We start from the raw sequence: 23,734 nt of genomic DNA, 5'->3' as shown, positions 1-23,734 counted from the left end.
CCAGTGGATTCAAGGCAGATGAAGGTGGAGAGGCTGTGGATGTCTGAAGGGAGTAGGGTTTGTTTTCTGTGTCTGCTCCTCTCCGCTGCTGGTGGAGGTAGAAGGCCTGAGGAAGGGGAGATGGTCCCAGTGCATAGTTCAGTCTCACCTGTTGTGGAAGAGGTCCTCTCTTACCTGTGTGGTGGCTGGGGGAGTTGAGCATGGGTGGGGAAACTGCGGGATGCCTCCAGCCCTGAGCCTTACCCGCTGTGAGGAGAGTGGCTGCCTCATGGAGGACGGAGGAGGTAAGAATGGAGGCAGACACGCTGATCAGGGGAGGTGATGGGAAGGCAGTCACCACAAGGATGGAGCGAAGTGGGCAGATTTGGGAGCCAGTGAGGAGGTAAAACAGCTTCCGATGGGTAGCAGATGGAATGTTTTCGTGAAAACTCAGGAGGAGTTGGGATCATATCCAAATGCCTTGGTTTCATCAACAGGGAGAGTGTGCAGTCCCCAGCAGTAGGCCCAGAGGTTGGCCAAAGGCCTAAGAGATTGGCCCCCTTTTCCCACCCGAGATTGGCATGTACATTTGTTGAATAAGTGAAAAAAATGAGGCTGTGATTACTTTTATGTGTAACACATCATGAAACTAACCTCAGCCTAAACTTACCCAGCGTGACAGGATGTCGACCCAAAAGGTTCCTGGCAAGTCTAGCCACAAGTAATTAGATCCACTTGGCCGAACTCTTTGAGAAGAGTACACGGGAAGTCCTGGTGGCCAGGAGTTGTCACTGTTTATCAGCAAGCCGGGGAGGTCTCGCTCACGTAGGCTAAGGGTTCCTTCACATTGTAAGTGCAACTATAGATTTAAAAATATTCTTTTTGTATGAAAATAATTCAAAATTTACAAAAAGTGGCAAAAATGAAAATATTGCAAAGAACACAGTCAAGTACATTCACCCACTTATATTCACTCACTGTTAATGTTTTACTGCATTTCCTTTTTCATTTCTCTCTCTCTCTACACACACACACACACGCGTGTGCGTGATTCTTTTCCGAATGATTTGAGGGTTTTCATGTGTGACACATCTCTAAATACTTCAGTGGGTATTTCCTAAGAATAGGGATGCTCTCTGATAGAACCGCAGTATAATTATCAGCTTAACAAGTTTATGTTGATATAATACTTCCATCATCTGCTTTCTACATTGCAGTTTTGTTTAGCCTAATAATGTCCTTTATAGTATTTTTCCCTCTCTGGTATAGAATCCAATTAATCTTCTTTAATCTGAAACATTTTTGTAGCATTTTTGTTTTTTATGACATTGACTTTTTTTTGAGAGAGAGAAAGAGCACATGCATGTGTTCAAGGCGGGGCGGGTAGGGGCAGAGGGAGAGGAAGAGAGAGAATCTTAAGCAGGCTCCATGCCCATTGCAGAACCTGACCCGGGCTCAATCCCACAACCCTGAGATCATGACCTGAGCTGAAATCAAGAGTTGGACACTTAACCGACTGAGCCACTGAGGCGCCCTACATTTTGGAAGAATACAGTTCTACCCCACTTTTTAAAAATAGAAAGCTTCTCATCTCATGTTTGTCTGTTTTCTTGTGACGGACTGAGGGTCCGTGTTCTCAGCTGGAAAGCCGCATAAGCGGTTGTGCCCTCCTTAGGGCATCGCATCTGGAGGCACGTGATGATCATCCATCCGATGTCTCTTGGTGGTTAGACAAAGTTTCATCACCTAGCCAGGATGTTGATTAGATTTCCCACTGAACAGTTATTGTTTTTCTTCTTCCTCCTTTACAGTTAATGAGTAACCTGTGGGGAGATACCGCAATTCAATGCAAATGTCCTGCTCCTCTTCAGAATTTCCCTGTAGACTTAGCATTCATTGAGGGTTCTTGCCTGATCTCATTTTTTACTATGATGCTGGTAAAATGCTGATTTTCTAGCTCTTCCACACCCCTCACATCCATCAGTCAGCCCTTGGCATTCCACTGTAAGCAAGAGCCACACCTTCTCTCTCTCTTATTTATCCTATCAGCATGGAATTACTAATCCTCCCCCCTCCCCCAGTGGTTTATAATACATTACTGTACCTAACTATTTTGGTACTCAAGTTGTCCTAGATGTGGTCAGTGGGAGGTCCTTTAGTCTGGCTCCTGTGCCCTTTTGACTTAACCCTATCATTTTGTTGGTCATTTTCTTCCTTTTTGGTACAATACGGTGTTTCAGGTGCATCTTGTACCTACTCTGCACCTATCCTACATCCACCCTGTTACCAGCCATTTCTCCAATGAGCCCTGGTTCTGTTCAGAGGGGACAGGTCAAGATCTGGGTGTTAGGTGGTCATTGCTACTGGGGTGACCTTAATTTTTCGCCTTTTCAGTGGACAGAGCTAAGGAATACACACATGCATGTGTCCATTTATAAGTCCATAAATACGTATGTGTGCATATAAACATGCTCATACTCATTGTAGAAATCACGAGTTCACATCATATCTCCAATTTCCATCCATCCCCACAGCATTCTTTCTGGCCTTCCCTCATTTCATATTTGTATGTCCTGAGAACCTTGGCTCCCAACAACAGAAACACATTTACTTATTTGCTCAATTGTAAAATATATCTCAAATAGTTTCAGAATTGATTTGTCTAAACCACGAAAATTGACAGTTGTTTGTAGTTCTTTCACTCACATATACCATCTTCCCAAGACTGAGGGCATATAGTCAAATGCTGTGTTCAGAATGAACTTGGGCTGGCCCTTCCTTCCTGCTTTCCTTATTCCTGAGGTTTTGGTATTCATTTGTGATCTGGTTAGGTTTACTTGTTTCAGCTTTAGGTCCCCTTCATATTCTTATTTATGTCATTTTATTTTTTGAAGATGCAGAAGATTAACATGCTTCCAAAAGTCAAAACTGTACAAAAACAGCACAGAGAAGTATCACTAATTCCCATATTCTTTCAATTGTTTCCCTACCCTTCTTTGTAGGGAACCAACTTTAATGTTTTATGCTTCATCTTTCTCGTGTTTCTGTTTGTACAGATAAACATATTTAAAACATTTTCTTTCTTACCCAAAAGATAGCACACTGTTATATGCCTTTGAACATCATTTCACTTTCACCTAGTAATACCTCCTAGAATTCTCTTTGTATCAGTCCATTGAGAGCTTTCTGGTTCTTCTGTGCAGCTACATAGGACTCCATTGAGTGTGTGTACCATCGTTTACTCACCCAACCTCTTCTGCTCAGACAAATTAGGTAGTTTTCAGTAGTTTGCAATTAAAAATTTTCCTCCAGTGACTTTGTGCATATGTAGTTTTATATTGTGGAAGGAGTATCTTCGGGGTAAATCCCCAGGATTGGATTGCATGGCCAAAGTGTAAGTGCACGTATAGCTTTGTTAGGTATTTCCATTTCCCCTCCTCCATCTCAAGTTTTTCTGCCACTTTGCAGCTCCACCACCATGTATGAGCACACCGGAACTAAGGTGTAATATTTTCCCCCATGCATTCCTGAGTGCGGCTCCGTTAGTAATATTTGGATCCTGATGCCACACAACAGCTTGGTTTGGCATCTCTTGGGTTCGGAGATGGACGCTAGCCATGTGGTCAAATAGCATGGTTTAGGTCCAGGCCTCCCACTTACCTAACTTTGGACAATTCACGGAGCAACATTTAGCCTACATGTGTTTATTTATAAAGTGAAAACAACAAAATCTGCCTTACAAGGTTGTTGTGAGGTTGAAAGCACCTAGTCTGAAGTTGGACTTAAAATAGGCTCCTGATTTATGTCTCTGAATTGGAATTGTCTTGGCCTCATGCCACCCTGAGCTACTGAAGCTTTGCACAGGAAGGGCTCAGGGAGCACCTTGCTCTGGACCAGTCTCGGCTGGTGAGTAGCTTATGCCAAGGCAGGAAGGGGAGTGCAGGTCTCCCAGGGCCATGCGCTTTCCTCTGCTTCACTTGCTGGTATGTTTGTTGACTTTCTCTATAATTAAAACACATGGACCACATATTTGGAAAAAATTTTAAAATTCTGCTATGAAACATTTTTAAATTGAGTATCAGTAGGTCTTACCAGAGATGCCTTCATTTTAAGAAGCTTAAATAACATTTGTTATTTAAAAATCTGTAACATTTGTAAACTGGGAATAAAGATTATCTTTACAAAAATAAATCTGCAAAAGACAGTTATATGATTTCACTCATGTGGAATTTAAGAAACAAAACAGAGGAGCATAGGGGAAGGAAGGGAAAAATAAACTAAGACAAAATCAGAGAGGGAGACAAACCATAAGAGGCTCTTAACTATAGGAAACAAACTGAGGGTTGCTGGAGGGGAAGGGGGTGGGGGGGTGGGGCCACTGGGTGATGGACATTAGGGAGGGCACCTGATATAATGAGCACTGGGTATTATATGCAACTGGTGAATCACTGAACTCTACCTGTGAAACTGATAGTACAGTACTATATGTTAATTAATTGAATTTAAATAAAATAAAATTTAAAAAATAAATCTGCAAGTAGAAGAGAGAAGTGCCAACATGTTGGTAAATACTGTGGTTTCTCTAAAGAGAAGGTGAGGAAAAGATAGAGTAAAACAACCATCTGGATTCCTGGGTTTGCATCCGTGCATTTTTTCAAGTAGGAAGCAGAATAAGCTCAACATAATAGTTTTCAAAGTTTACTGAAACATGATATAAATATTCTCTGATGTTTTGGCTCATGTTTTCTCTTTCTGAATTTTTGGGAGGAAATGAAAAAGAAGAGAAGCACACAATCTAACACATCCTTTCCAGTGCTATAATTTATGTTTCTGTGAGCTAGAAAGAGTTACATGCAATTATTCATCAAGCAATCAATCTATTCAGCTGTAAAAGAGGTAAAAAGGTTTTTCACATTTAGTATATATTTTGGAATATCATCCACACAGCTGACAAAAAAGTACTGGAATATTTTTGCTGTTTTTGTTCTTCTATTGTAAAATGTATATGCAAGAAATGAAATTAATTTGATTCTCCAAGTGCTCTGCTGAAATACACAGTGATTTTTAATTCAAACCATATTATATGCATTTCAAAGGAATTTTTATTTTTATTTATTTTTATTTTTTAAAGATTTCATTTATTTATTTGAGACAGAGAGAATGAGAGAGACAGAGAGCACATGAGAGGGGGGAGGGTCAGAGGGAGAAGCAGGCTCCCTGCCGAGCAGGGAGCCCGATGCAGGACTCGATCCAGGGACTCCAGGATCATGACCTGAGCCGAAGGCAGTCGCTTAACCAACTGAGCCACCCAGGCGCCCTCAAAAGGAATTTTTTAAAAGTAACTGTGTGTGTGTGTGTGTGTGTGTGTGTAGGGGTATGTATATGTCATGTGAAATATTCTAATCCAGAGTACTGAAAAGTCCCATCCTTAAAAGGAAGTTCTCTGCTCATATAAATCGGGGAAATAGCAAGTATCTTACCAGCTCTTGGAGACTGCCAGAGCACATCCGCACATGAGTAGATCTGAGTGTTTAATCTGGTGCTGCCCAGTTTGTTTGACCACCGCACTCTCTGATGCCAATATGAGAGGACTCTAATGTAAGAAAGACTCTTTAGGGAGCCTTATGTAAAGAAAAAGCTTGGGAGCGCCTAGCTGGCTCAGTTGGAGGAGCATGCGACTCTTGGTCTCAGGGTTTTGAGTTTGAGCCCCATTTTGGGTGTAGAGATTACTTAAATAGAAAAAGAAAAGAAAAAGCTTGAAAGAATGCCCTTCCCAAATAAGAAGATTGTTAGTTTGCTTTGTGGCAGGGCTCACAGTGAATTCTTTATTGAACTTGGGAGGCCAGAAGAGAGAGCAGTGGCAAACATGGGGATAGTCACTAAAACAGACATTGTGCCCACTTTCTTTCATAGTTCAGCTTTTAAAACCCTAGTCATTCGGTCTCACCATTTATAATGATAGCATTTTTCAAAACACCATTTTGGGCTATCTTTTTGGTATCTGTTTTCAGTTCCACCCCTTGCTGGCCTTAGCTTGATCAGTAATTAGTTATTGCAGTCATATGCTATCAGCCCTCTGAAGATTTTGTTTCTCCCCCTAGTGCCTAAAGTCCATTAACAATTGCCAGGTAGATATAAATCTTGTTGAGAATGCACATTAAAAAGTAAACAAACTCACCATACTTTAGACTTTTTTTTAAAAAAGATTTTATTTATTCATTGGAGAGAGAGAGAGACAGAGTACGAGCAGGAGGGAGGGGGAGAGGGAGAGGGAGAAGCAGACTCCCCAGTGAGCTGGGAGCCCAGCTTGAGACTCAATCCCAGGACCTGGAGATCATTACCTGAGCTGAAGGCAGATGCTTAAGCATCTGAGCCACCCAGGTGCCCCATACTTTAGACTTGTAATCTTCATACTTCCTTTTATCCTCTCCTCTGCTTCTGCAGATCACTGATGATCAGAAACCTCTCTGCTATGGGACTTTCCAGTATTTATGAAATGACTGCATCTTACTCTTGTTAGAAGTTCTAATCTTTTAAAAATATTTACCAGTGCAGTGTACCTGAGGTTGCTTCTCTGACCTTGGAGGTGGGACAAACATATAATAGGATTGAGAAGATGTTCACCCCATAATTCTAGGGAGCCTGGGGAAGGCACACTGTCCAGTTGTGGCTGCTTCCCAAGACAGCAATGGAAGAACCAGTAGAGCATGGACTGGCTGTGGCAACAAGGGTCAGGCTTGGGAGAGGCAGTGAGAATCAGCTGGGCCCAGGGTGAGTGCACTGTGTAGCTCATAGTGGATGTGAGCCCCTCCAGGACTGTTCCAGTAATCTCAATACACTTCAGAGAAGCCAGGCTGAAGCAGACTTATTTCTTGAAGCTTGCAAAGAGAAACAGCCGGCAAAGATGGGAAAAGAAACCAAGAGATCCAAGGGAGTTGGGTTGGGAATTCATCGATATGATACGGGTCCTGAATTCTCAAAAATGATAGGACTGGGAGTTTGAGCCACGTTTACCTAGGACTCCAAGGTGCAGTGAAACCCCCACATGGTATTCAAGTTACAGGTGATTTAAACTTGCTCAGTTTATAAAATAAAAATATTATAAAAATCTGTATTAAAAAAGGATTCAGGGGGCACCTGGGTGGCTTGGTCAGTTAAGTGTCTGACTCTTGATCTCAGCTTAGGTCTTTATCTCAGGGTTGTGAGTTCAAGCCCTCCATTGCACTCCATGCTGTGTGTAGAGCCTACTTTAAAAAAAAAGAGAGATTCAGAACATAGCTTTTTTTCTGGCATGAAATGACAAAAGTTGAGTGTTTTTGCCAAAAGCAAGCAGTTGGTGCTTGGATAAAGTATTTTAGCAGTGGGTTGGAATGAACCTCTGAAGTTAAGTATCTACTCACCTTTGTATGACTGAATGGAAAGGTGCTAATTGTCTGTGTCTCTTTGGAAAAGGTTTAGTAGGAAAGAGAGACCTTTGTGATGCTGCATCAGTCCCATTCATGCCACTGGTTACTGTCAGTGGCAAAAATGCATGGAATTTATTCAGAATTCTTGGTTTCTTTTTTACTTATGTTAACCCTCCTTTGAGTATTTGGATTATCCTCCTAACAGTGGGATAAAAACCAGGCAGCTGGTGTTACAGCCCTATATTAATGGAGAATGCGTTCATACTTGTCATTTGCACATGGCAGAAGTAATTGGGAGGCCTGTGGGAACCTCTTTTGTTCCTTTAATATATTTGTACCCAAGGAAACTTGAGAAAACCCAATTCTGGTTGGACTCTTAAATACCTTTTCTCCTTTCATGAAGTGATGGTAGTTAAAAAAATATATATTGGATATCCTGTGGCTGGGTCTCTATTTAAAAAGAAAAGGAATATAGACGCTTATGTGAAGAATAAAATGAAAACCAGCTCAAGAAAAGTTCGAGGGGATTTACTTTATTTTTAAGATTGAATGCTTTTTGTTTCTCCTCCATTTTTAGAAATCTAGATTATATGCCATTAAATAACTTTCTGAAAATTTGTTTTTGGGTATGCAAATCCGACCTATTTGCTAAAATTTTAGTACAAGTATCAGTGTCACAGAGTAGTCTTTCCCAGCCACCATTTCTTGTTGGTGATAACGTCCAGTAGGTCCTGGCCCACGGGGTGCTCTAGTTGTTGAAAGGCACAAGAAGGTGGGGTGTAGATACTGAGATAGGTGGTGGCAGGGGCACAGCCTGTCCTGTACTCGCTTTATCTTGATCATTTATCCTGATACAGTGCAATCACAAGCAAAATCATTTTAAAATAAACGACCTGTGCATCATATTTTTGGATAATCCAGTGACCTGAAAAACATGTACATACACACACACACACACATACATATATATATATATATAAAGAAAAAAAAAAACTCTTAATAGTGGTTGCGTCTGGGGAAGGGGATTAGGAACAGTGGTGCGAGGGAGATTTTAGTTATCCGTGTGTGTCCATTTTGGTAACTTTTGGCATCTGTACCATGTATGTATATTTTATATTAAAGAAAGTAAAGGAAAAGGAAAAAACCCTCCCCTCTAAGCATTTTTCTCGCCTGGCAGGATGTTTGGTTCCCCACCCTGCCCCCAAGGATCTTCTGTCATTTCCTGGGTACCCCCTCCCCCCATTTCTTTTGCTTTTGAGGAAAACCCTTTCTGAATTCATTGACTTTTCTCCCTTATCTCTAATTTTGTAATTCCTCCCCCTTTCATGCAAGGCACTGAAGATCTCTTACCGTGAAATGCAGTCACCTCCTTTCAAACCCCGTTTGACCTTTCCGGGTCCCTTGAGACTTGTGCTCTCCTCCTAGCCTCTGGGACATCATTTCCTCCTGGTCCATTTTGACCCCTCTCACTCCATCTTCACAAGCATCCTGGCTGTGATTTTATCTTCCCCCGCTTCATTCTGTCTCCCTGAACAATCTCTGTTATGCTCTCGGGTGAAATCATCTGTGTCAGCAGGGATGGCCTATCTTCAGCTCAGTGCTGCAGGTTTCCTGGCCCTCTCGGGGTGTTTAGTTTCCCATTCCACAGGCACCTCAAAATCAAAATCACCTGAGCTTGCTATCCATTCTCTCACCATCCAAATCCCCAATTTTTTCCACTTGCTGTATTTTATTAGGTAGCATTCCCCACGACAGAAACCTGGGAGTTGTCTTAAGTTCCTTCCTCCACTTCACAAGGTTTTGGAATTACAGTTGGCCTTGCCGTAACATGCATATATTGGCTCTGTTGTCATCATACCCTTTCATCTTATAAATAAACTTCTAAACCGGGCAGCCTCATTCCAGATGGACTTGGAAGAAGTTTCATGCATATAAATGTTCTGTCTTTATTAAAAGGTGGGGAGGATCCTTTCAATTACTCCTCCGCATTGCCAGTTTTGTGTTTATACATCCATAGGAACGTCATTCCAGGGGCATTTCTGCATTTGAGACTTGAGTTTGCTAGTTTTGTCCTAGATAAAAAGCAATAACAGAACTTCACCGAACTTGTAGTTTATTATTTGAGTACTTCTGTTGTATTTTGCTTGGTTTCCTATTCAGTTACTTAAAAAAAAAAAAAAAAGTATCTTCTGCACAAGTAGAATGACTTCTTATCTATTAAATGTAGGTAAGTATCCACAGGATTAAAATAATAGTTGAAATTTAATGTGTACCTATTGTATACTTTACATCTGTCATATCATTTATTTATTTATTTATTTTGTCACATCATTTATTTCACCCAGTAACTGGGTGCAGAATGCAGAAGCTCAGAGACATGATTTGGATGTGCTTGGATGACACCGCTGTGGTGGTTGCTCCTCGCATGGGCCCCTCTTGAGATTCTTTAGTCATCATTTTAGATGGGGCCTGATAGTCCTTAAAAATAATCCAGTTAAGAACTGGATTTATGGGCATCTCCTTTTTTTTTTTTTTTAAGATTTTATTTATTTATTTGACAGAGAGAGACACAGCAACAGAGGGAACACAAGCAGAGGGAGTGGGGGAGGGAGAAGCAGGCTTCCCACGGAGCAGGGAGCCCGATGCGGAGCTTGATCCCAGGACCCCGGGATCATGACCTGAGCCGAAGGCAGCCGCTTAACGACTGAGCCACCCAGGCGCCCCTGGGCATCTCCTTTTTATTGGGAGTTGATTTCCACACAGTTGGTGTTGTCCTGTTTGGGTGCCCATTTATGATAGAAATGTTTACAGTCCTTCCATGCCATGCCCCTGATTATCCGTGGTCATGGGGTGACACAGAAGCAGGTGATAAAGGTGATGCCATTAAGATTTACATGGAACTTACATTTTGTAATTTTAATTATTGAAGGTGGTTTTAAGGCAACATTCCAAAAATCGTTACCAGGAGATAATTGGTTTTTGTTTTATGTGTTAATAATTTCTCTGCTTACTTGAATTTTTGGTAACTAGAATGTGGCTGTCATCTGAAGAACATTATGGTCAGTAATTCACGTTCTCTCTCTTTTTTCTTTTAGTGCAATGAAACCTCATTCTTTTTTGAAGCTCGAAGTAAGACTGCTTGCAAGCATCTTTGGAAGTGCAGTGTAGAACATCATACATTTTTTAGGTATGTTAATGTGAAAGTTTTATGCATTGTTCTAATAAATGAAAATTGATTTGTTTTTATAACAATAATTCTTTTCTGTCTACAGTAGAAATTTAGAAGTGTTTCTCTTCTGTTAATTTTTTTCAGCCACCTAATTTTCTGGATCGTATTAACACACACACAAACACACACACACACAGATACCTTCTTTCCTACTACAAGAAAGGGTCAAGGACTTTTGTATATATAAAGAGTGAAGCTTTGGTATTGGTGGAAATTAAATGTTCTGAGAACATACTAAATATGAAATGCATGTTAGCCATCTAAGTAGAGATGTGGAGTAGGTGGTCGGGTATACAAGGCGTCTTGGAAAGACCAAGGCTGGCCATGTAAACTTACTGGGTAATTAAGGCAAAGAGGACTGGATGAGGTCATCTGTGGCAAAAGTGAGGAAAGAGAAGCAGATAGCCGAGGACTGAGCTGTGGGATCCTCCCAGCATTTAGAGGGCGGTAAGAACCAATGAAGGAGTATAAGAAGGAGTAGCCAGTAGCCAGTAAAGTGTATGGAAAAAGTGGGAACTAGGGAGGAAAATGTCCTGGTGAATAAGAAGCTGGCAGCTGCATTGCATGCTCCTCGGAGGTCAAGTGAAATGAGGATAAAGAATAGACCCTTGGATTGTGGCAACACTTCTTGTTTCACATCCTTATGGTGTAAAGATAAAACCACATCCTATCAGGTAACATATTAAACTTTATTTTTTGCTTTTAAATTTAAAGCTAGATTAATTCTTCCCCTAATTCCTATTTGATGTGGATGGAACACTTCTCCCAAATAGCATGATGTTGGAGAAGTATTCTTATACAGTGACCAGTGTCCTTCATAGAGTTTATATTAGGTGAGGGATGTGGCCCAGCAGGTCTGAGACATCGCCAGTAGACCAGTGGGGCCTGGGCCAAGGAGCTCCACATGGAAGGTGTCTGTTGAAGGTACCCTGGAATGGGAAGTCCCGAAATACAAAGAACAGTGAAACACCACATCAGATCTGCCATGAAAACCATGGCATGGGTAAATCAACATAGTGACAAAATCCTTTTTTTTTTTTTTCTTCTGTGATAAAATTCTTAAGTAGAGAAAGTATTTGATCTATGTAAAATCCGAGAGAGTGGTTGTATTTCAAATTTTAGCTTAAAATAACTGATAATTATCTCCTGCCAACATGTAGAATAAATAAAATATTTCGACTAGCTGTGAAACAGTGTTGCACTATATTTTCTACCTAACTTTTGCTCAAGTGTTGTGTAAGTATTTATGAATCCTTATCTAATTTTCTTTTAAAAATTTATTAGAATGCCAGAAAATGAATCAAATTCATTGTCAAGAAAACTCAGCAAGTTTGGATCCATGAGTTCTAAGCACCGGTATAGGTAAATGGCATTTTTTCCTTGGGGAAGGGTGTGTGTGTGTGTATGAATAAATAAATATTGAGGTCAGTTGTCCACATACATGCACATTAAAGTTTATGACTTAAATCTTTTATTAATTTTTCTACAGTGCCCATGAATTTCAAAAGTGTAACAGTTTATTAACTTTCTTGATGGGGCGCCTGGGTGGTACAGTCGCTTAAGCATCCTAACTCTTGATTTCGGCTCAGGTCATGATCTCAGGGTCTTGAGATCGAGCCCCTCTTTGGGCTCCACACTGGGTGTGGAGCCTGCTTGGGATTCTTCTCTCTCTCCCTCTGCTCCTTCCCCACTCTCCTCTGTCTTTCTCTGTCTCCCTTATCTCTAGAAAACAAAAACCAAAAACCAAAAAAAGCAGCCTTTCAGGTTTAAGCTTAGGGCTTTTAGAATGTAGTAAAGCTTATTATCTTCAGATACTCATTTCAATACAATTATCACTTTATTTTTAATTATGTTGTGATTATGAAACAAAGTAGATATCCTGAATTGTAGTTGAATGGTGTTCTTAGGACATTCACTTGATCCCCTATTGTAACACAATGTGTACTTTATACTGTGGATCAAATTGTGTTCCCTACTGCTTAAAACCTACATGTAGTAATGCTGTAATTATATCTAAACTTTACTGAGCAGTAACTAAGTGCCGTGTGTTGTGCTAAATGGTTTCCATTCATTGCTTCTTTGAATCATTGCAGTCTTCTTAACATTATCCTCTTTAGTATGTGAGGAAACTAAGGTTCAGAGAGGCCAAGTCACTCTTCAAGGTAACCGGAAGAGTGGAAATTTTTATATTGAGAATAACTGATAGTCAGTATTTGGGCTGTTTTTCTAGTTGGGGCATAAAACATTTTTAGGGTTATCAAGAGAATGTGTAAATCTATCTCCTTGTCACTGAAATGAAGCTAGTGAAAAGGCATCTGTCAGTGTTCATGCTATTAAAATTGTAATTATGCTGTTTAACATATGCTGTAGTTGGTTTCCACAGATTTACCCATACCTGATTTCTCAAATTTATTGAAATGCAAATGTTGTGGCTACTGGGAATTATTATTAGAAAGTTACTGGATTTTGCATATTAAATATCATTTCTTCCGAGAAAGTAATTAAAGGTAACCTTTGTAGAATTGGAAGCTCTACTAAATCTGTTCTAATTTTGTGGATGGTATTAACTCCCTAGTAAGTCTTAATGAAACCCAAATCTCCATGTCTGTATGTAGGAAGCATTAACGTTACACCATCCCTGGAAGAAAGATGTTTCAGCCCACTGCCCAGAGCTAGGCTCACACAGAGGTGGGTCTCTGCTGGGTGGTTGCCAGCCCGTGGTCTGTTAATTGTCGAAAGAGGAAAAGCAACCAACCTTTAACAAACATCATATGCTTACTCCTTTCTTGAAACATTCTGGAGAAACCGTAGAATAAAAGCAGAGCACTGGAAACACGGGCAGCCCCCTCCTCTACCCGGCAGGCCTTCAGAGCATCAGGGATAAAGAACAGCATGACAAGTGGCTGTGGTGTGTGAATGTGGGTGTCTGCATGTTCTGTGTGTATAATTGTGGATGTATTTTTAGTGGTGTGTGTGTAATGGAGGAAGACAGAGTTCTAGCCTTTATACTCTTTCCTGCATCTTGGGGCTTGCAGAATACCAAGAAGATTCCAACACCTTTTAGAAAAATGAATTCTTATGAAGGAAAAAATTCAATATTTCTAGTGATGTGTGACTGCCAGTCCTTTCAAAAAGTCAAAATTTGTGGGTAAACTGAGTTGAAGTCTGAAATCTAATCCTTTTGTTGTTGTTTTATTATCAGATAGCAATAATTTGAAATAGGTACTGATGAAATATTTTGTTATACACTGAGTGCTCCTTCTTTGAGCTCCTCAAAAACTAACTTTGCCTTCACCTGTTAAGTATGTAGGTGACTCCGGATTAGAATGAATGAATGAGTTGTATAGACTTTATCCTCCAGAAGTGAGAATTAGGCCTGAGAAATCCCCCCTGGGGACCCAGGTGACCTTCTTATAGGACTGAAATCACATGGGCTTCCCACATTTCTTGAAGTGTGGGAGAGACCACGCTCTCATGAGGACCTCTTTTCTGTCGGGTGCTTTAAATGTGTTACTTTATTTAATCTGTGCAATGACCTGCCAAGGGAGGCATCATATCCTCATTTATACAGATGAGAAATTTGAGCACCGCCCCCCCCCCCCCCCCGCCCCAAATAAAGTAACTGAACTAAAGACCTTGAACCAATAAGTGGCAAGGCTGGGATTTGAACCCAGGTGTCTTTACACTTGTTCCCTCCCCCTTACCCCGCTGATTGCCAGTTGTGCCCTCCCTAGCAGAGTGCGTGCGCTGGAGTGTGAGTTGGCAGGGAAGTGGGTGATTATGGGGGGGAAAAAAGCTCTTTCCTGTCACTACGGAGAGCCACCAGACATGTATAGGAACTCTCACACTTTACACTGTAAATCTCTATTTTCATCACATACTTTCTGTTACAAGGAAATAGTAAGAATACTGTACAAGAATATTTCTGCTCGGAAAGAGACTGCAGAAGTAGAAATATATTTTCAATGAGGAAAATGAGACTCTGGGAGATTTTAAAAATAATCTGCTGAAGACCACACAATGGTAGCAGAGCTTTGTTTTAAGCGGGGCTTATCACTTCAAACCCGACAGCTCCATGTTCTGCCCTCTCTCCCGTGCCACCAGGCTGGGCCACAGCCATCTGGAGGTCAGAAGGCTTGCTCTGGTCAGGAGCCCTGTACATGCTGGGGCAGATCAGTTTATGTTTCTGGACCATAGTTTTATTAATCTTGTAATACGATTTTCTTATTTCTCCTCTATTCCTGAGAGGGAAACCATGAGGAAAAATTGAATGATAAAGTAAAATCTCATTATAAAATGCCACTGTGACCCACATATTGGGTTATATTTTTAGGGCAAATATTTCTTCCTCTCTGCAGTGAGATACACAGTACCCAAATCTTTCTGATAACAGAAAGTCTGTTGTAAGTAGCTCTTATTTTTATTCCTCAAACCATTTATAATAATGGAATTTTGCTCTTAATATGGAATTTTTTTTTTTTTTAGCTTTTCAGGAAAGAGATGTTGCTACTTGTGGTACCTTATATGCTACCTTAAAAAAAAAAAAGTTAGATTTCAAGTGAAAGAAAATCTGTCAATAGGTTTTCTCCCCTCCCTTCTGCCTGGTTCCCGTGAACTATTGAACACGAAGCATGCTCACGGATAGAACCTGCCATCTAAATTCCCATGGTAGCTCATACCAACTGGTATCCCCAGTTAGCCTGATGAGGAGTCACTTTTATGAGTATTTCAAGCATCTTTTTATTTCTAATAAAGGTAACTGGGGTAGTCACTAGGGGAAACTTTCACAGAAGCACGTAGGAGGTGAATTTTGCTTTATGAGTCTCATCTCTTTTGGGGAGAGATTTATTAATATTTATCCTGTAAATGTAGGAGGAATAAGATTTGAGCCATTAAAAGTCCTTTTTCCTCCCATACATGGCTCTTTTTGTGATGAATCAAACCAAACATACAGAAATGCATTTTTCCTGTACCTGAATGATATTTTCCTATGGAAGTCAGGGTCATTCATTCGCTCAAATTCAGCAGCTGTGGAATAATTTTTCAGTAAGGTGAATGTTCACTGAAATCCAGCAAACAATTGCACAATTGCTCAGGAAGATTACTTGAAAGTCCATTCCCAAGGAGAGCACACCTCCTTGCATTCTCAGACTCTTTAGAGAAGCAGCACTTTGCATGGGGTTTAGGCTAGCTCTAAATCTTCCTGGGCACTTGATCTGGTACAGGTGAGGGAGCATAATAAACGATGGATTGTGCCACAGCAGGGTTCAGGGTAAAATCATACCAAGTGGTCCTGTGGGGGAGGTATGCTTTACAACTTGCTGTGTAAGTACAACCCAGAGACCTGTTGATTCATGTAGATTCATTGCTATTGTTTACTTTAGCCTAATGTAATTTATTATTTAGTTGTAGAGCTGGAAGACCATCAGCATCCTCTATTTCTAGCTCATCATTCTACTTAAATCTAAACCTAACTCCTTTAATACATTTCTCCCTGTTTCTCCCTCTGATAGATCATCCTTCTGTCTAACCTAAGACTCTCCTATTAGCCCTTGGTTAATATTGCAATGAGAACCCATTGAAAACCCTTAGATACTCATGGCCTGCGTGAGTCTGCTTTTTTTCCCTCTCCATACATTGTAGATATTCTGAGTGAGCCGTGGTTTAATTTTGTGACTGTGTGGTTTTATCTGTGCTAACCAAAATGTTGCACTTCCAAGTGGCAGGACAGCATTGCAAATGAGTCGAGATCTTTCTATTCAACTTCCTCGGCCAGATCAGAATGTGGCAAGAAGTCGAAGCAAGACTTACCCAAAGAGAATAGCACAAACACAGCCAGCTGGTAAGTCACTGATGTAACTTTGCATTTCCTTTTAGGGTGGTGGTGTGAGATATGCCCAGGTGGTGATAGCCATGTAGTTTTCTTTTATTGGTAACAGTAGAATGTTTAATTTGGCCCTGAAAATGTCCAAGCAATTAGAAGCTACTAATAAGTAGACCAGTAGTCAGCTTGAATCACCATAACCTGCTTAATGATTATATTTTCTTTTTGAATAAAATCCCAACTGAGTAATCTCTTAGTTTAATGTATCTGAGATTAGAACTGAAACTCTTAGCAAAAGTTCTTAAAACAAAACAAAAAAAAGGAACACTATTGACATAATCTGTACAGAACTTAGTTGAATTTTTGTTATTGTTGGTCTTTTATTGTGAAATATATGTGTAGAAAAGTGACTACAGTGTACTTACATACATGAATGTATATATATATATATATATATATATATACACTTGTACATACACACAGAGAATTTAACATAGCCTACAGCCCCAAAGTCCTTCCTATTGGCCTGATGATATCTTCACTATCTCCTCCCTCCCCAACCAGAGAAAATCCCCATCTGACTTTGTGGTAATTATTTCCTTAATTTTTGTTACAATTTTAATACTGTGCAGCCTTCCCTGAACAAACAAGTTTATTTTGCCTATTTGTAACATTATATGAATGAATCATGATGTGTATTGTTTGTGTTTTGCTTCTCTCTATCAATGCTATTATGTAGTGTATACTAAAGTGCATTCACTTTTCTTGCTGTGAGTATTCCATGTTATGATCATTTCTTTATCCATTCTACTATTGATGGACATCTGGGTTGCTCAGGTTTTTTCTTTTAAATGAAGACTACTTCTGTAATAAAGCCAGCTAATCAGTTTTAATTCATGTTCAGAACTCACAGAATTGTACTGTAAAGTGACATTATACATTACTGAGTTTGATTTATGGCTTACTTATAGATCACCCTTATCTAACACGTTCCGTGGACTTTTTTAAAGATTTTATTTATGAGAGAGAGCAAGAGAGCAGGAGGGGGTGTGGAGTAGAGGAAGAGGGACGAGCAGACTCCACGCTGAGCATGGAGCCTGACATGGGGCTCGATCTCACTACCCTGAGATCATGACCTGAGCTGAAACCAAGAGACACTTAACTGATTGTGTCACCCAGGCACCCCTGGACTTTCTCATATACTGTCTCACTTGAGCCCACAATAACCTGTGAGATAGGGCAGAGCAAAGAGTATGTTCCCATTTTACAGATGAGGAAGACATGATTCCAGCAGCTAGACAGAGTCCCCCCTGACTGGGATAAGAACCTAGGTCTCCTGGTTTTTGTTTTTATCGTATTGTGGGAAATGAGTGGAATTTTTAATAACAATTTCTATCTGAACATTGCATGACAATTGACATAGCATTACGACGTCCATTGTTTCACTGAATCCTTATGCCAAGCCTAGGAGGAAAGTATTTTGCTCTACTGCTCCTGGCTGTGAGAATGTCACCTGCCTTACTGTTTCGAAGTCAAATTAGATCTGACTGTAGGTCTCTCCCTGTCACTGAGCTGGGAGGAAATTAAATTCTTTCTGTTGGTTCTGCGGTGGCAAAAATAAGACACGATTTGCAATAGGTTACTTTGTCACATAAGTATTATCATTATCCCTGTTTGGCTGATGAGGAAACTAAGATTTTAAAAGGTAATTTGTCCAAGATTATATACTAAATAGGTGGCTTATGATAAAAATTCTAGCCTTAATATTTAATATCTTTATCTTAATTTTTTGTATTTATCTTTGTATATGAGCAATCTTAAGTCCCATTTGGATCAAATACAGTGTGGTGTAATTAATAATTGAACTTTCAAATCCTGTGCTGTTTCTGAATTGCCATGCCTCATGAAATTATCGAGACCAACTGAATATATCAAAAGCATTCCTTCCTTCAAATCAACATTTCATCCTGTTTGAGATGTGGGATTCCACACATGCTTTTTATACAAAGCTACTCAGCTACTTTTCTTCAAATGTGCTCTTATAAAGATACCTGCCTCTGTAATACTTTCTGTATGTGTGGGTGTGTGGCTCTCCTTGGACTCCCAGATTCTAGAAGCTGATTAATTTACGGACAGGAATTTTTGGTTTTCTCTCTCTCTCTCTTTTAAGATAGATTTATTCATTTATTTATTTGAGACAGGGAGAGAGAGCACAAGCCGGAGGGAGAGAGGGAGAGGGAGAGAGAATCCCAAGCAGATTCCATGCTGAGTGCAGAGCCTGACCCATGGCTCCATCTCATGACCCTGAGATTACGACCTGAGCTGAAATCAAGAAGTTGGCATTTAACCCACTGTGCCACCTAGGTGCCCCATGTTTTTGTTTTTCTCTTACCTTATGCAGAGGACACCCCAGGGGATGGTATTGAACCCTCATATCCCCCCTCCCCCCCACTCTCCACTCATCTTGTGTTGTAGTAAAAGACGCTCTCTCTTCCGTAGGGGTTGAGGGTGTGGCTAATGTTCCACCCAGGTTTTTCAAAGACAGCCTCTGAGCGTCTGGGAAATCTTTTTAAAATGCAGCACATTATGGGGCATCTGGGTGGCTCAGTCTGTTGAGCCTCTGACTCTTGATTTCAGCTGGGGTCTTGATCTCAGGGTAGTGAGTTCAGGCCCCAAATTGGGCTCCACACTGGACATGGAGCTTACTTTAAAAAAAAAAAAAAAGTGCAGCCCATTATGCATTTATTATCATAAAAGCCTGGCTGGCTCAGTTGGTAGAGTGTGCAACTCTTGATCTCAGGGTCCAACCCATGTTGGGTGTAGAGTTTACATAAAAATACATATGTACATATATACATGCTTGTTTTAAGAAAAGTTAGGAAACCTAGAACCTTTCCTCCCAAAACAAAAAAATCTTTCATCTTCAATTCCATTCTCCTAGTACTTAACACTTTATTATATAGCCTTCTGGTTGTTTGTATATCTTTTCTGCAAAAGCAATATAGTATTCTTTTACAATCTACTTTACTTATTTAATAATATATCATAGATATATCATAGATATGTTCTAATAAGTTTTGAAATGTTCTTAGCACTATTTTTTTTAAACATTTTATTTATTTATTTGACAGAGAGAGAACACAAGCAGGGGGAGCAGCAGGCAGAGGGAGAGGGAGAAGCAGACTCCCCGCTGAGCAGGGAGCCCAATGCGGGGCTCCATCCCAGGACCCTGGGATCACGACCTGAGCCGAAGGCAGACGCTTAACCGACTGAGCCACCTAGGCGCCCCAGTTCTTAGCACTATTTTAAGATATCTATAATTTTCTGCCACACAGATGTATAGACATGACATAGCTTATTCAACCAGTGTTTAGTTCTTGGACGTTTAAGCTGCTTGAAATTTTGAAGACTATAAATATAACTAAAGTGAATCTCCTTGTAGTGATAGCTTTAAGCATTCATGCTAATTTATCATATATATTTTAAACAGTAGTGTATTTTCATCATTTTTAATCTAAAAAGGATTAAACAATGCTGTGTTTAGAAACTAAGACTTTGCTGTGTACACATTTTGCTTTGATTTGGAATTACTTTTAGTGTGACTTGTCAAGCCTGGGTTCCACAAAACCCTGATGTGTTCTGGGATCCAGAGGTGACCCTCCCTTGGACAGTGTGACTGTCCTGGGTCGGGAAGGACCACTTAGCAAATGCCAATGATGAGGTGTTACAGTTGCTGTCACACGCATAGGGAGGATGTGGTTGAGGCTGGGATTAATGTTGTTCTGCTTTTTCAAATCTGATACTTTCTTTTTCCTCTAATTCAAATGTACTCAGCTTTGAGCCTCAGTTGAACCCAGCTGGTGGTGACCCAGTCTGACCCATGCCCTACTCCTAAGGTCATGGTGGGGTTCAGACTTAGAGCAGAATATTTGAAGAGGGTCCTCTTGTCTTCACCTACGTTAGTCACTGCTGCACTCCTTGTCCCAGCCCTCCAGGCCCCAAGAGGGTGGGCAGTTTTCTGTGAAGCTGGGCTGGGATGTGTGTGAGAGGGAGGGGTCTCTGGTGAGCCTAAGAGCCCGCTGTGCTTAGGGTCAAGCCTGCCTATGACGCCTCTGCCAGTCCCCCTTGAAGGTTCCGCTGCCTGGGGGAAGGGAGGGATGCTTGAGGGAGTGGCCTGCGGGTCACTAGGTCGCTGATGCCCTCTGGCCTCTGTTTCCTTCTCTGCCCCTATAGGCGGTTCCTTCAGCCCTGTCCCTTCCTCCCACACTCCCAGCTCCGACAGCCCCCTTCCTTAGAAGCTCCCTATTCCTGAGACTCATTCATGGGTGGCTGGGCAGGAAAGGAACAGTAGCTCTTGTTTTTTTAAAAATTACTTCTTACTGACCAAAGGGAACAAAAATGTTACTTTACTAAATGATGCTGCCACAATTAACTTAAATTTTCATTTAAAATTTTTGACAAAGCGGCAGAACGCTGATATTAAGACATAGAAAAAGTTAATTCGATTGTACTGTATTTGGCAAAAATGGAGTTACGGTTTAGATAGAAGATAGATTTTTTTTTTTAAACTCTAAACAGGCCAGCTATTAATTTTCATAGATTAAATTCTGCTGATATTTTCCCTAAAACAACATTTTAGACCTACAGTTTCAGGAGTTATAGGCATAAATTCTCACCTCATTTAACATTTATATATAATAAAAACCAAGTTGTGATAGGAGGCCTTTGTTTTTTGTTAGTTTATAACCTTGATCGTGCATGATTTTTTACTGTAGGAGACATTCTTTTATTTCTTAAAGTAATTCAGTCTAACTTAGCGACTATTCCCCTTACATCTCAGTTGTCTACAAATTTAAAACACCTTTTTTTTACCTCTCAGTCATGAATAATAAATTCCCTGGTAGCAAAAAAGCCATTGTGTTTAGAATCCACAAAGATTAGGCCTTGGCACCTCTAGGAGGAAGCGCATTCCAGAGTCAGAGCCCTGCAGCCAGCCTGCCTGGGCCCCACCCAGAGGGGTGCAGCTCCAGGGCGGGCAGCCAGAGCATTCCTGCAAATCTACCTGGCCTCAGACGGAGCTTGGGGGTAAAGCAGGAGGCGAAAGGGCAGGAAGGCAAAGTGCATATTTGTACAGCCCTTTCTTTGACAAGGCCTTGGCAATGCACATAGGTGGCTTCCTGTCAGAAGAGAATCTGCTCTTAAGTACGCAGTGTAGACAGCATGTTTGGCTATCATCCATAATTAGCTGGAAGAAAAGTATGGGGTGGAGCCATTTGCAACGGATAAACAATGCTATGATTGTCTGAGGCAGCATTTTAGGTTCTTAACCATACCCCAGTGATGAACAGAGAAATAAGTAGTTGCAGTGTAGTCTTCGAACAACCGAAAAGCAGGATCCGCTGACATGTTGGCATTCCCACTCAGCATCTGTGGAAAACACCGCAAACACAATTCCCCGGGGGCTGACGAAAATGACTTCTGAGTGAGGTTGGTTTGTGCTGGTCCACAAGCAGACAGCTGCTGCTCAAGCCAAGCCCCTTGTTTCTCTGCAAGAGAGCGGACTCAGTGTTGCCAAAACTTCCAGTGTTTTAAGGGAAGAATACAATTTGGATATTTATGCAAAGTGTCCAGAATGTTGAATGCTGACAATTTCATTTTAAAGGAAGTCTCTTGTGTGCTAAGGTGGAACCTCCCTGAGGTCCAGATGTGGTGGGAGGGCTGCCTCTTTGGAATCCGGATTAACAGCTGGTGTGAATGGCTGATCCACCTGCTCCTGGGGTTCACTGTGGGCTTCTCAAGCATCCCCTGTGAACATCACTAGAGCAGATTCAACACTGCATGACTCCCAGCACAAGCAGTTTTCTTTTTTTTTTTTTTTTTAAGATTTTTTATTTATTTATTTGAGACAGAGAGAATGAGAGACAGAGAGCATGAGAGGGAGGAGGGTCAGAGGGAGAAGCAGACTCCCTGCCGAGCAGGGAGCCCGATGCGGGACTCGATCCCGGGACTCCAGGATCATGACCTGAGCCGAAGGCAGTCGCTTAACCAACTGAGCCACCCAGGCGCCCACAAGCACTTTTCTGTTAGTAGGTCAGTTGGCCACAGCAGGGGACGATGGTGCCATACAGCTGTAGACCCTGTAGCAAATGATTCACACGTGGGGAGCTAACCAACATCCATTGGTGATCTGAAGTGGGTGCAACCCAAAGCAGGAGAGACAGAAAAATGCTTTAATAGTCAAGTACAGCTTCAGATGATGCCATATATAGCTCTGGGCTGTTGAGAAATAGTAATGTTAAGAAAATAATCATTCATGAGCACTTACTGTGATTGGCACATTGTGTGAGATGTGACGTCAGCAGAAGCCCAACTTGGCTTGTGGCAATCAGAAATATATTTTGAAAGGTTTTGTAAAGCCGATGGAAGGCAAGCTATGTGAGTAGAAATCGATGTCAGACTGGGGCAGGGTGATCCAGTAAGCTGCCTCCGATAAATTCAGGTTCAGCCCATGTCCATGCGGCAGTATTAGTAGCCTAGAGTTGGGGGTTGTCTTGCTAATGGTGGCCCTTCTTCTCAGAGTAGCCAATTTTCTTCTCCGATTTTTATCCTCTACCCCATGCTGAGCACTCTCTAGCCCCATTGGGTGATTCCATGGCCATTATGGGAACAAATTCCTTACAGTGAATTCATAATAATGATAAGACTGTATGATAGTTTTAGAATTCAGATAATCATTTCATCTTCTGTGTAAAGGTGGTTTCTCCTATTTGAAGTAATTAGTAGTTGCTAGGCCTACCCACGTGCATTTTTCATGTCAAGCAGACAATGGAAACTGATGACAAAGGGCAAAGAGGAAAGTGCTCAGAGAGGAAAGCAGAGTTGTTGAATGAGGAATAAAGAGAAGCTGGGACTCTGGATCCGGGATTTTGCAAGTTAAGTCCCAACCTCAGTATGTTATTAGATCAGCTACTTTACTTATACAATATGAGCGGGCCTATTGTTGTGTTTGTCATTACAGAGATTGGAAACTACCTAAATATCCATTAGTAGAGAACTGGCCTAATAAAAGAATACATGTCTCCCTCAGAAATGCCATGTCCCTTTTACAAGAAATTTGAGGGCAGGGTTTGAATTTGTGTCGGTCTGATTCTGCAGTCTCACATCATCTTCCGTGAAAGGCCACCTTCCCTGAGGAGCCCCGCAGGGAGAGGAATGTTCATGAGCAGCCATCATTCAGCATACCTACAGATAGTATCACACTCATTTCTTTTAGAAGATGCTGTAACTCAAAATGTG

At 41.0% G+C, this 23,734-nt stretch overlaps 1 protein-coding gene across 6 annotated transcripts in view; it reads left to right on the top strand.

Annotated features, from left to right (window-relative positions):
- Positions 1-23,734, top strand: part of EPB41L4A (erythrocyte membrane protein band 4.1 like 4A) — a 249,881-nt gene that overhangs the window by 162,334 nt on the left and 63,813 nt on the right. For 5 of the 6 annotated variants that reach the window (XM_045899935.3, XM_064596465.1, XM_064596464.1 and 2 more), the window contains exons 11-13: positions 10,481-10,572; positions 11,899-11,976; positions 16,335-16,456. In XM_045899935.3, the coding sequence (XP_045755891.1) occupies positions 10,481-10,572; positions 11,899-11,976; positions 16,335-16,456 (292 nt within the window). The remainder of the gene's footprint in view (positions 1-10,480; positions 10,573-11,898; positions 11,977-16,334; positions 16,457-23,734) is intronic. The other variant, XM_064596462.1, reaches the window with a different exon arrangement.

This window comes from Mirounga angustirostris, unplaced genomic scaffold (assembly GCF_029215605.1).
Source record: "Mirounga angustirostris isolate CCGP_5_RB_7025 unplaced genomic scaffold, mMirAng1.0.hap1 SCAF_7, whole genome shotgun sequence".
In the NCBI taxonomy this organism is placed as follows: domain Eukaryota; kingdom Metazoa; phylum Chordata; class Mammalia; order Carnivora; family Phocidae; genus Mirounga; species Mirounga angustirostris.
Note: the sequence above shows the minus strand (reverse complement) of the source record. Positions and strands in the feature narration are given on the sequence as shown.